The sequence below is a fragment of the Mandrillus leucophaeus genome, unplaced genomic scaffold (assembly GCF_000951045.1).
Source record: "Mandrillus leucophaeus isolate KB7577 unplaced genomic scaffold, Mleu.le_1.0 Scaffold377, whole genome shotgun sequence".
NCBI classification, from domain to species: domain Eukaryota; kingdom Metazoa; phylum Chordata; class Mammalia; order Primates; family Cercopithecidae; genus Mandrillus; species Mandrillus leucophaeus.
Window position 1 is genome coordinate 864,859 of NW_012103998.1, and position 13,912 is coordinate 878,770.

Consider the following 13,912-nt stretch of genomic DNA (forward strand, 5'->3'; position numbering starts at 1 on the left):
AAAAAAAAAAAAAAAAAAAAAGAAATCCTAACCCATGGTACTATGTACATGACCTTATCTGGAAAAAACATATTTTTTATTACACCTTTGCAGATGTAATCAAGGTAAGATGAAGTCAATAGGGCAGACCCTTAATTCAGTATGACTGGTGTCCTTACAAGAGAAGAGACACAGAGACACAGGGAGAATGCCATGTGATGACAGAGATTGAAGCGATGTGGCTGCAAGCCAAGGACTGCTGGCAACAGGAGCAGCTAAGAGAAAGGCATTAATAGATTCTTCCCTAGAGCCCTCAGAGAGAACATGGCCTGTTGACACCTTGATTTTTGACTTCTAGCTTCCAGAACTGTGAGAGAATAAATTACTGTTGTTTTAAGCTGTTGTTTGTTACATCAGTCCTAGGAAACTAACACAACCCTGTGTATCAATTTGGGGAGAACTGATTTCTTTACTATGCTACATTTTCCAATCCATAAACACAGTCTGCCTCTCCATTTGTTTAGATCTTCTTTGATTTCTTCAGCTTTCTGTAGTTCCCAGCTTACAAATCCTATACATGTTTTGTTAGATTTATAGCAAAATATTTTTGTCTTTTCTTTTTGAACAAGTGTAAATGGTATTGTACTTTTTATTCTGGTGTCTATGAAGTCATTGCTAATATAGAGAAATACAATTGATTGTATACCCTGACCATACTGAACTCACTTATTAGTTCAAGAGTTTTGTTTTGTTTTTAAAGATTTCTTTGGATTTTCTATGTAGACCATTATGTCATTTGCACATAAGGACAGCTTTATTTCTTCCTTTCTGATCTTTATGCCTTTTATCTTTTTTTCTTGCCTTATTGCAATGGGTAGAACTTTCGATGTTGAATAAGAGTAGATGGAGCAGTTATCTTTGTCTTGTTCCCAGTCTTGAAAGGATTTAGTTTTTCACCATTAAGTATAATGTTAGCTGGAGGATTTTTGTAGATGTAGATACTCTATCAAGTTAAGAAAGTTCTTCTCTGTTCCAGTTTTCCTGACAGTTCTTATCAAAATGAGTGTTGAATCCTGCCAAATGCCTTTTCTGCATCTAGATGCACACAGTAACATGCAGACACCACATTCGCTCCCTCAGAAAGCTCACCACTCTCCTAGTCTCATCCATTCATTCAACAAATATTTATTGAGTGCCCTAACAATAAATAAAAGACCATCTCTGCCCTCAAGGGGCTTACCATTTAGGGAGGAAGACAGACAAGTTGATTGCAATACAATGTGATAACGTTATTAGAAGGATAAGCCCAGAGTGCCACAGGCATGCAAAGGTAGGACTCTTAACCCAGAGGAGAGGTGAGGGCATGGGAGGGCAAGGGCAGGATCAGTGAATGTGCTTCAGAGCAGGTTGCCTCTAAGCTGAGTCTATGAGAGGAGGAGGAGTTAGTGAGGACAAGCTCTGGAAGAGGGAGTGCTTTCTGGTACAGAGATGACAGAGTTTGGTTGTGTCAGAATGACTGGTTTATCATTCTGGGTAAAAAGGGGAGAGGCTCAAGGAGTATATGGGCACTGCACCATAAGCAGGGAAGTGGTGATACTATCTATCTAAGCAGTCTGTGCTTTGTTCCAAGGACCCTGGGGAGACACTGAATGTTTTAAGCAAGAGTAAGACAGAGACCCAATCCTATTTGCACTTTAGAAAAATGGATGTGGCAGTATTTTAGAGAATGAAATGGTGGAGGACAAAACTAGAGATACAGTGGCCAGTTAGGAGCCTATTGTCGCAATTCAGGTGAAAGAGATTGGACTGCCTAAACCAGATAATGGCATCGGGAACAAAGAAGGAAAGGCTGTGAGAGACATTAGGGAAGTGGCATTGACAGGACTTTGAAGGGCTTATGTAAAGATTGAGGGAAGTGTCAGGAAAAGAGAGTGGTTACAGATAACTCCCAGATTACTAGCATGGTCTTGCCATCCAATAATATTGGGAATCCAGTAAGAGGAGTAGGCCCGCCTGAGGAAAAAGAGAAGGAGTGTGATTTTGGATGTTCGTTTTAGCTCCCTATGGGACAGCCTTGTGGGTACTGATGTCCAGTTGAAGGTTGAACACTGAAATCTAGAGCTCAAGAAAGAGATAGAGATGTGGGAGTCATTGGTGTATTAGCAGTGGTTGAATCCATGAGAGGGATGAGGTCTCCCCAAAAGAATGGGTAGAAGGAGAAGGGAAGAAGACTGAGGAGGAGCCCAAAAGATGACAAAAGTATCAGAGAGGTGGGAAGAGAGTGACTAGAAAGTGATGTTGCTCAACCCAAGAGCAGAGAAGGTAGACTGTAATATCAAATGCTTTCTCAGGGTATGTTTCCCTAAAACTAATCTATGTCCCTGGCCTTTTCTGTTTTCCCACACCTTCTCTCCAACTGCTCAACAGGCAGCTCCAGGTGTGTATTTTGTCCCCTCAAACTCAACATGAATAAAGCAAATATTAATCTTTTTCTTACCCCATCTGTAAGCCATTTTCCTTCCTATGAGTGCTACCTCCATTTTTCCAGGCTCCAGACCACAAATGTTGGAGTCATCTTTGTCTCTTCTCTTATGGCCCCAAGACCCCTTTCTATTTTTGGTTCCCATTATTTCGTTCTTCCATATATCTCTAAATTCTCCTCCCTCCCCATACACTTACTCATCGTTGACATCATCACTGCCCTCTATCTGAAAATGTTAATGACCTAGATCACACCAACAGCCAACTTACTCTGTCCCTATCCCTGCCTCTTTAATATTGCAATGAGTTTCCATTCATCTTTCTTACAGGATTTTTCCAGAGCCACTTTTCAAGCCACATGATTATGCTTTAAGGAGGTATCTCATTGTCCATCGCCCCAACCAACATTTTGTCAGCCTGATTGGAAGATATTTTGAGAAGTAAAATCTGCTCTTAAAGAGAGAAGCATTGCCTTACTTGGGGACAGTCAGAAGGCTGTGATACAGCTTTCACTTTGAGCAGTAGAGCACATTTAGATTCTCAAGAAGAATGTATTCAAAGGGACAAAGGGATGAGGCAATGTAGGCTGTCATGTATTTCTTTAAAAATAAAGTTACCTTACTTTATAGATACACCTCAAATAATTGGTACCATATGGTATGGCCCTCCCATGTGGTCTCATTGTTTGTGTATGTCAGCTTTGTCTGGGACAGAATCCAATTTTCTTTTGTATATTCATGGAATCCATTGATTTCTGCAATCAGCAGTTCCCTAAAAGGCTAAACTTGCTATTGAAAATAATTATGTTACAGTTGCATTCCAAAGACAATTTAGAAAGGAATGCAAACCTGTTGACAGAAAATGGCTCACAAATCAGACATTTTCTTTTTCTTTTTTCTTTTACAGCCTGACTGAAAGTTTCGGTTCAGAAGACAGTTTGGAATTCCTTTTAGATGATGAAATGGACTTTGATTTGGTAACTAGATTATATTTGCTGGTTTAAATATTGTGTTTGGTGAAAAATATTGATGATCATTTATTCTTTTGAAATTAAAATATTTCATTCAAAATATTGCACAAAACCTTCCAGAAAGAAATATAATTTTGATACTATTCTCCAATTGGATATGTAATTTATCTTTGTCATAAGACATTTTATAAGTATCTAGAAGAAGGTAATGATTTAGGATATATCTATTTTATATATATATATATATATATATATATAAAATCAACAATCTTCTGGTAAAAATAGCCACTTTCTGATTGCATTTTATTGGGACTTGTGATGTATTGGGTAGCTGAACCATAAAATAAATAGGCCTTCAACAAAACAACCCTTTATTGCTGCAAGATTGACTTTGAGCTAACATCACCCTAAATGCAACCACAGAAACTCAAAAGCGACAACAAATACCATTCATTGTTGTATATTACACACTTTACCCAAGTCATCTTTTTAAAAAATTGTGACAAACATATAAAAAATTTACCATTTTAGCCATTTTAAGCGTGCAGTACAGTAGCGTCAACTATAAGCAACAGATCCCTAGAACTTTCCGATTCTGCAAAACAGAAACTCTATACTCATTAAACAACTCCTCTTTTCTCCCTCCCATGGCCCCTGGCAACTGCCATTCTACATTCTGTTTCTAAGAGTTTTACTATTTTAGATACCTCATATAAGTGGAATCACTCAGTATTTGTCTTTTTGTGCCCGGCTTATTTTACTTAGCATACTGTACCCAAGGTTCATCTATGTTATAGCACATGACAGGATTTCTTTCCTTTTTTTTTGAGACGGAGTTTCACTCTTGTTGCCCAGGCTGAAGTGCAGTGGCATGATCTTGGCTCACTGAAACCTCTGCCTCCTGAGTTCAAGCAGTTCTCTGCCTCAGCCTCCTGAGTAGCTGGGATTACAGGCATCCACCACCATGACTGGCTAATTTTTGTATTTCTAGTAGAGACGGGGTTTCACCATCTTGCTCAGGCTGGTCTTGAACTCCTGACTTCATGATCTACCTGCCTCGGCCTCCCAAAGTGCTGGGATTACAGGCGTGAGCCACTGCACATGGCTGATTGCTTTCCTTTTGAAACCTGAATAATATTCCATTGTATGTGTATACTACATGGACTTCATCCATTCATCCATTGATGGACATTCAGGTTGCTTCCATGTCTTGGCTATTGTGAATAATGAGGAACATGGGTGTGCAAATGCCCAAGTCATTTTTTTAAAAAAATGTTTAAGGTAACACATATAAATATAAAATAATTAAAATGTGGGGAGAAAATGACTTTCACTCAGCCTCCTGTCACCTTCTATTCCTTCTCCCTTTCCCTTTTTCCTGCACTTGCCTCCTCTTCTGCCTTTTCCTCGCCCTCTTCTTCCTTTTTTCTTCCCTATCCCTTTTTTAATACCCTCATCTCCCCACAACACTTCAAATGTGCTCTTTCTGAGAGCCAGCTCTCACTTGGAAATAGACGAGTTTCCCATACAAATCCCTACCTGCGTCTCCCTCATGCTTAGAAATACCTTCCTTTACCCCACTATATTTTCTAGATAAGTCACATGTGCATAGGTAGCATATTTTTAAGTAAATTATATTCTTCATTATTGATTAATTAGGAGCCAGTGCTTTATTTCAAGGAACCAGAGGAGTTACTTCAAGTCCTCAGAGAGCTGGAAGAGCAGAATCTTACTTTGTTTCAATATTCCCAAGATGTAGATGAAAATCTTGAAGAGGTAAACAAAAGAGAAAAAGTTATACAGGATAAAACGTAAGTCATTATAAACAAGTAGATTTATTCCATTAAGCAATTTCTAACCAGAGGCTGGGTCCAACTCATCCACATGGTCTCTGTGAATGTAGGCTCTTCCTCGTGGTCTCTGTGAATGTAGGCTGGGGTTTTTGATAATTTACATTGTGGAGTGCAAAAGGTAGATGTCACATTTACACAGAATAGACTGGCTTTAATTTTGTCCCTACTTCCTTTCACTTGTCAACATATTTTCCTAGCTAGTAACAATAAAAGATATTTTGAAAAAAGACTAAAAAGAATTAAAATGGTACCTACTGCCTTAACTTTTGTCCAGTGTAGTTTTCGCCCTCTTGGCTAGCTATCATTTACTTTACCAAATCATGCTGTGGATGATAATGCTAACAAATGTATTGTCATTGGCCATGACTCTCAAAAAAAAATTTTTGTGATTAAATATTATATCATTTTATAAAGTTCCTATCAAGATATCAGGGCAAATATAGAAAGGATTTCTGTCAGGGGAAAGCGGCTGGATTTGATCCCTCACAAAATTCCTTCCTCATCTAAAAATATATAATATTACAAACTTGAAAAAGAGTTGAATTACAGAGAATAGATCTTTATATCTACTCATTGCAAAAATGTGTAGAATCTTTTTTTTCAGAAAGTTTTCTGGGCCAGAAGATGAAAATCTTTTTAAACAATAGGTCAAACTACATTTAACTTCAAGACAAATAAATTTGTTCAGAAGGTAAGAACCTAAAAATCATTATCTCACAGCTACCCATTATCATCTGTGAGACTTTTTAATCCTTGTATCTTTCCCAGTCCTCACAGTGTCTGGTGGCCCTCCACCCACCTCCACAATAAGATTTTCTGGGACAGGGTGGGCGCAGGTGGTCAGGAAAGGGGGATCTATAGAATCCATCTCTAGAGGATCTTATCAGAATCTCTAGGTGAGGGAGTTAGGAGTCTATATTTTCCCTCTTGGCTCCCCAGATATTCTGATTATCAGTCACATTTGAGAACACTGCGTTCCTGATGCCTCCGCTCTGCTGCCATTTGGGGGAACTCAAGGGGAACCACAAAAGTAGGGGAGGGGAAGCAAATGCCTTCTGATGGAAGTTAAAAGCAGGATTTGTGCATGTATTTTTCTCATTTTAACTTGAAAAGTTGCATGTACTTTGGCAATGTCTTCAAATACAGACTTGTATTTGGCTCACATGGATTTTGACACATGATCTAGAGTGTTGAAGCTCCTGACTGATGGCTATTTCACTAACCACAAATTTCCGATGAGGGTCTCTTTCTTCTTTTGCAATAGAAATAGCAACATAGAGTTTCTTTTGGAGCAAGAAGAAATGCTTAAAGCTAATTGTGTGAGAGAAGAGGAGAAAGCAGCAGAATTGCAATTAAGGTCCAGGCTCTTTAGCTTTGGAGAATTTAATTCAGATGCTCAGGTAATCACTCTTTGCCTATGGTGATTTCATTTTGGCTCATGATTGTAATTTTTATTCCCTGTGTCCTAAGTATGTGAATAAGGGAGTTAAAGCAAATCACAAGTCCTAGATTGACGACAGAAGTGGAAAGCCAGCTTGGAATTTATCTTGCCAGTATGTAATAGCCAATGTACATAGGCAGAAAGCATTCAAATTGGCATTGGAGTTCTCTTAAAACGTTGCTCTATTACAATCCGTGATATTGACCATAGTTTCCCCTTGAAATACATTTATTTTAGTCAGAGCCTAGACATATGTAGTACTTCACTGTGTGTTATCATTTTGGTGGTAATTCAAGGAGTAATTAACAGAGGAAGTAGTGAATCAACACAATTAACAGGGACTCAACACTGACTAGAAAATTTTCCCAGCACCGAGCCTGTACTAGATTTCTGCCTCTTCAGGCCTGTGTAGACTCATTATCAAAACAGCTGTGATGTGTGCTAGTACACTTACTTATTGAGAAGTTCATCTCTCAGCTAGATGCAAACCCCCTCGAGGGCAGGGATTAATTTATTATCCTTAGTTCAGTTGAGGGTCCCCTTAAAAGTTGGTGCTCAATAAATGTTTATTGAACGAAGGATTAGGTTAGCTTTTAGACCCACAACCAGCTCCATCTAACATTGAATACCTTATAAAAACCTCAAATGAAATAAAAATTCAAAGCTAACATATGAGGCTAACATTGTTCTGAGACCAAACTGAGGGTCAGGCTGCTATTTCTCGTGGCCCAATAATGAGATGCAGATGAACAGGGGAGGAAGATAGTTTTGATTTCTGTAACTAGTTACAGGGAAAAGGCCTGGAAATTATTGCCAGACCAACTCAAAATTACAGTTTTCCAGAGCTTATATACCTTCTAAGCTATATGTCTATGTGTAAGTGTGCATTCATCTAAAGACATAAGTGATTAACTTCTTCTCATCTATAACTAAGGTCTGAGTCCTGAAGACCTTCCTCTGGAGCCTCAGTAAGTTTACCTAATCTAAATGGGTCCAGGTGCTGGGGTGATTACCCTTATCTTGTCTCCTGCTAAACCAGGGAGGTTTAGGTAGTTCCTTCAGACCCCCAGTAAACTTGTTTGTGGAGGCCTGGGGAGTTTCTTCACCCCCAATAAAACTTGCTTAATCCTAAATGGGTCCTGTTAAGAATTCCTTCATTATTTTGTCATACTTTAAGGCCCAGGAAAGGCCTAGGCAAAACTCTTGGTGGGCTTTTGTTACATTCCAGCCTTTGTATAAGGGCACTGGCTTTCAGTATTGAACTTAACCACTCAGTCAGTACTGAAACGGTTGTTATGGAAGCCTGCGTTAGTGAGACTGGCCTGCCACAACATCACATTTATGGATGTGAACTTGATTTTCAAACAGAGGTTGAACTGGGGGAACTGCATCAGAAGAAGACTGTCCTCCCTTACCCACAGGTGAACAGGGTTACAAAAAGCACAAGCTGTTTATGGCTCCTCCACACACACACACACACACACACACACACACACACACACACACACACACACTTTCCTAGGGGGTTATAGTGCCATGAGTTAGTAGGGGATGGGATTGTGCATTGCCGGAGCCAAGAAGTGTGATGATAGCCACCTTTCAATTCAGTGCTGTTTTTTTCCTAACCATTTTTTTAAAACTGTGGTACAATATACATAACCAAATTTACCACTTACCTATTTTAAGCACGCGATTCAATGGCATTAAGTACATTCTCAATGTTGTGGAACCATCACCACTATTTCCACAACTTTTTCATCATCTTTTCAACATAAAAATCTAACATCTTAACCATTTTTAAATGTACGGATCAGTAGTGTTAAGTACATTCACGTTGTTTTGCAATCTCCAGAACTCTTCATCTTGCAAAGCTGAAATTCTATACCCATTAAACAATAACTTTCCATTCCTCCCTCCCTCTCCTAGCCCTTGGAAACCACCATTTTACTTTTTGTCTGAATTTGACTATTCTAGGTACGTCACAAAAAAAGAATCATACAATATTGGTCCTTTTGTGTTTGGTTTATTTCATTTAGCATGTTTTCAAAGTTCATCCATGTTGTAGCATGTATCAGGATTGCATTATTTTTATGGCTGAATAATATTCCATTGTATGTTTATACCATATATTGTTTATTCATTCATCTATTGATGGACACTTCAGTGGTTTCCACACTTCAACTGTTTTAAATAATTCTGAAACCAATTGACATGCAAAATGTCTGATAAATATTTGTGATATCTCCCCTCCTCCCTGCCCCACCCCAACTAAGCCCCTTTCATCCAAATTTGGTGCAACTATTAAAAAATAAAAGTGGCATTTTTGATACTCTTTAACATTGAGGCAACCAGATACCTAAAGAAAGAAAGTAGAATTGACATAAAATTCCTTTTAAAATGGCTATCCATGAAATTTTGATCGCAAGTATAAATTTGGCATTCATGTATTGCACACTCTGAAGTGGGACTAATAATCTGTAGTGTCTTCTAGAGATGTGAAATGGGGGGGTGGGGAGGGGGAGGCGAAGCAGGAAAATTGGGAGGGAAGGTATTCTTAGGATTTTTTGCTTCTCTACCTCCATTTTTTTTCAGATCTCAGAATATACAAAACATAATCCTTGGAGTAAATTTAACTGCAGCTCATTTTTTAAGTTTCTTTTCCAGCTTTATTGAGGTATAACTGACATATCTGACTGTGATATTCATAAGTTATGTTACTCTGGAGCTATCAGTATGAAATGAAATTTATTCTTTCAAAACTTCCACACTCTTAATGACACTTAATCCCCTAAAAATTTTGCCCTTGATCCAGTATTTTACTTTTAAAATAAAATTTTTTTTTTTTTTTTTTTTTTGAGACAGAGTCTTGCTCTGTCGCCCAGGCTGGAGTGCAGTGGCCAGATCTCAGCTCACTGCAAGCTCCGCCTCCCGGGTTCACGCCATTCTCCTGCCTCAGCCTCCCGAGCAGCTGGGACTACAGGCGCCCGCCACCTCGCCTGGCTAGTTTTTTGTATTTTTTAGTAGAGACGGAGTTTCACCGGGTTAGCCAGGATGGTCTCGATCTCCTGACCTCGTGATCCGCCCGTCTCGACCTCCCAAAGTGCTGGGATTACAGGCTTGAGCCACCGCCCCCGGCCTAAAATAAAATTTTAAGTTCAAGTATAATGTAATGTTGAGAAGTGCACAAATCACAAGTGTACCTCTCAAGGAATTTCCTCAAAGCAAACACACCCGTGTGCTACCCCCCAGATCAGGGAATACACCATTATCAGCCCCTGCAAACCTTCCTCACACCTGCTTCCAGTCTTTCCCAGCCCTCTTTCCCACCGTCCTGACCTCTCATGCCATCAATCAGCTTTCCTGTTTTTGAACTTTATTGGAATGGAATCCTGTAACATGTCTGGCTTCTTTCTCTCAACACTATGTTTGTGAGATTCATCCATGTTGTTTAGTGTAGCAGTTGTTAGTTCTTCACCGAACATGAAATGGAACATAAACTGCTCCATTGTTCAATTTGAGGAATGTGTTTATCTCTGGTTTTACTGTTTTCTTTGCACAAGGAGCCGATGAGTTGCAATTGAGAGAACTGTGTACAGTCAACACACAGAACGTGACATGGATTAGAATGACAGAACCCTTGAGTTTGAAAAGTCTTTCATTGACATCTAGATATCCATCCCCGGCTTCCCCTCTCCAGTTTTGATACAGTGATTCCTCCTAAAACACTGCTCTGGTCATATCACTTCCCATTCACTGTTGAAAGGCACTTGAAGTTCTCTGCTATCAGTCTTCCATAATTCCTGTCCCATTTACCCGGGCAGATGCTCTTGACAGCTCCTCCTCCGAGGTACGGTGGGCTGGGCCTGCCATCTGGGGGCAGTTCCAAGGATGGGGCTGAAACTTCCCTTCGCTGTCGTCAATTGGCCTGTGCCTGTGCTCCCTTTTCTTTGCCTTTTTGCTTTGTCAGGCCAGGCTCTCAATCCCTTTTTCATACATGAATACCTTCATTCATCTCATTCTCCTCTCCTGTCTCCTATCTCTTGTTCTTACCTTGTTATCTTAAGAAAATATCTCTTCTCGCCATTTTCTCTCCTCTTAGAAGAGGGAATTTAAGAAAAAAAGGGGGAGGGGGCAGTGGTGTAGAAAAGACATCGTAAAAAGCCACTGCCCTGCTCATCCATCTCTAAAGCCATCTAAGTGTTCAACAGGTCTCCTTCAGAAATTTCCATCAACTAGCAACCACTCTCATCTTAAAGTTGTTTTTCCTCAAAACCAGTGGTGAATATATTTTTAAAGTATTTTTCTCTGCTTTATTTAGTGACTCACGTTGCAGCAATGTTGTTTTCATATGCAATTTACAATATTTCAATCCGATGGGTTACTTTTATTTTCTTTTATATTTTTCTATGTCTCCAAGGTTTAGAAAAAGAACGTGCTGTTACATAAATAAGAAACATAGTGTTATTTTAGAGAAAGGGGAAAAGGGAAATTTATGGCCAATATAGGACTTTTGCTGTTTTCTATTATTATGTATTTCTCCAAGTTTTCTAAAAGGATCATGTCATTCATGTAAATAGGAAATATAATGAGTGTTACCTTACGAAGGTAAAAAGGAGCTTTATGCTAAACAGGACCATCAGAAAGCTTTTTAAGCTAGGAGGTGGAAGAGAAAAGCTGTTGGAAGTATACTCTTGATATCATATCTTGGGTTGTAATTGTGTTGGTGGCTCTGTAAGGTGTTCATGGTGCCAGGAAGGGCTTCCCATGGCTCCAGGAGCCACATCTGTCTTGAGAGTTATTTGTCGCTGGATTTATGGTAATGCTCATCTTCTTGAGCGGAAGCAGGAAATGGGGCAGAATACTACCTAGAGAGTGATTCACACTGCCTAGCAGTTTGTTGAGCTCCTCTTAATTGCAAACACCGGGTTCACAATGGTGAAAGAGGATGACAATTTTCTTACGGTCCTGAGACAAGTTACCTACCACCTTAAGAATCTCCACCAACAGTTAAAACGGCACAGTGTCGAGGTACAGGGATCAGCAAGGTTTGGCCTAAGCTCTTGTTTAGACTAGAATACTGCAACGGCTTCCCAACGAAAACAGTGAAAATGATACTTCTAAAAAGGCTTTAGTAGGCCAGCCTGGGTACCTGTTTGCTTGCAACTTTTTTTTCTGAGAGAATGCATTCAGTCATTTATTCAGCAAACATGTATCCAGTGCACAGTTATGTGCAAAGCACTGTTTTAGTCGTAAGTTTAAGCATAAGATGTAGCTCCTGCTCTCCTGGTCTATAAGGATAAGGCAGAGAACTATCATATAGGATGATTATAGTTTCACAATTATAACAGAGTAATATATGCAAAAAAGAAGGGAACTGGGTTACATATTGTGCCAAAAGGAAATGCATCTGAGCGGCAAAAAACGATTTAAAATGTTTGTTGCCTCTATTTGAATTCTTAGGGAGTCAGATATACAAAATCATTCAAGCAAAAAATATTCTGCCCATTATAATTACTTTTTATATCTAGAGTTCAATATATTTTAAGAAAATAATCCAAGGCGTTACTATAGTAATGCTCTGACTATAAATTATGATATAAGTTAAATGTCACTGCTGCATTTTCTCAATGATCTGTTTTATTAAAACTTCTCCTTTAAAAAAGTAAACATCAGGCCAGGCACAGTGGCTCACGCCTGTAATTCCAGCACTTTGGGAGGCCAAGGCAGCCCGATCACCTGAGGTCAGGAGTTCGAGACCAGCCTGGCCAACATGGTGAAGCCCCATCGCTACTAAAAATACAAAATTTAGCTGGGCGTGGTGGTGCATGCCTGTAATCCCAGCTACTTGGGCGGCTGAGGCACAAGAATCGCTTGAACCTGGGAGGCGGAGGTTGCAGTGAGATGAGACTGCACCACTGCACTCCAGCCTGGGTGACAGAGTGAGGCTCCATCTCAAAAAAAAAAAATAATAATAAAAAAAGTAAACATTTAATAGCATATACATGGGTTTTTACTGTAATATAGTAAAATGGTATTATATATTTATTGAATGTGCAATGTGATGTTAATGTTTTCTGCTCTTCTCAATCTCAGGAAATACTGATAGACTCACTTAGTAAAAAGATTACTGAAGTATACAAAGTCTGCATTGGAGATGCTGAGGATGACGGCCTCAACCCAATTCAAAAGCTGGTAAAAGTAGAGTCTCGCCTGGTAGAACTGTGTGACCTCATCGAATCCATTCCCAGAGAAAATGTGGAGGCAATTGAGAGGATGAAACAGAAAGAACGGCGGCAAAAGTATATTCAATAAGGATAAGAATGACTTAATGAGTAGCTGGTTTTGCTCAGATTCCACAAACACATTAGCAAGTCTCTTGTGTAATGCCATATTATAGGGACACAGTGAGGAGGAATGAAATCCAGCCCTGCTCTCCTCATACAGCTATTATTTAGCATGGAAGACACATTCATCAAATATTCTTAGGAAATAAATGTGTCATTACCAATGGTAATGAGCACTGCGAAGGAAGGAACTGGGTGAACAGAGTTCACCAGGGGCAACTGACCTAGTTTGGGATGGACAAACTAGCCTGGGAAAGCAAATCTTTGGTAATTATATAAAATTTATGAATAAGTAATTACATGAAAAGTTTTGACTACCTATCATGGGGAAGGAGAATTGCATTGGTGGTGAAGGACCCAAGGCATAGAATTAGGAGCCTGTCATGGGAAAACTGCAAGCAGACTCAATCTACCTGTAGTTCTCCCATGAAGGGCTCCTAATTCCTAATGAATTGTTTGAAAGTCAGAGCTACACAGTGAGGGTTTTCCGCAGTGTATAACTGCCAACACTTACGCAACGTTCACTCATTTATTCCTCAAGACAACCACATGAGGATTATCGTCCATGGAGCCCCACTCCATCCCTCATACCCTTGCATAGCTTGGTGCCCTTCAAAGGAGATCTGTGCATTGAGGGTGGTATGTCCTGACCGTGGCCTTTCAGAATGCATTCATTTACCAATTTCCATACCAAGTTAAATAAGAACTTTTATGGACAAACAGTTGTCCTTTGGTATCTGTAGGGGATTGGTTCCAGGACCTCCCAAGGATGCCAAAATCTGCAGATGCTTATGTCTCATATAAGATGGCATATTTGCATATAACCTACGTATATCCTCCTGTA

At 39.5% G+C, this 13,912-nt stretch overlaps 1 protein-coding gene across 1 annotated transcript in view; it reads left to right on the forward strand.

Moving 5' to 3' along the window:
* The window catches only part of CCDC38 (coiled-coil domain containing 38), a 72,669-nt gene that overhangs the window by 54,190 nt on the left and 4,567 nt on the right, over window positions 1-13,912 (forward strand). The window contains exons 11-14 of the mRNA XM_011990311.1: window positions 3,367-3,436; window positions 5,090-5,241; window positions 6,548-6,683; window positions 12,818-13,023. Of these exons, the coding sequence (XP_011845701.1) occupies window positions 3,367-3,436; window positions 5,090-5,241; window positions 6,548-6,683; window positions 12,818-13,023 (564 nt within the window). The remainder of the gene's footprint in view (window positions 1-3,366; window positions 3,437-5,089; window positions 5,242-6,547; window positions 6,684-12,817; window positions 13,024-13,912) is intronic.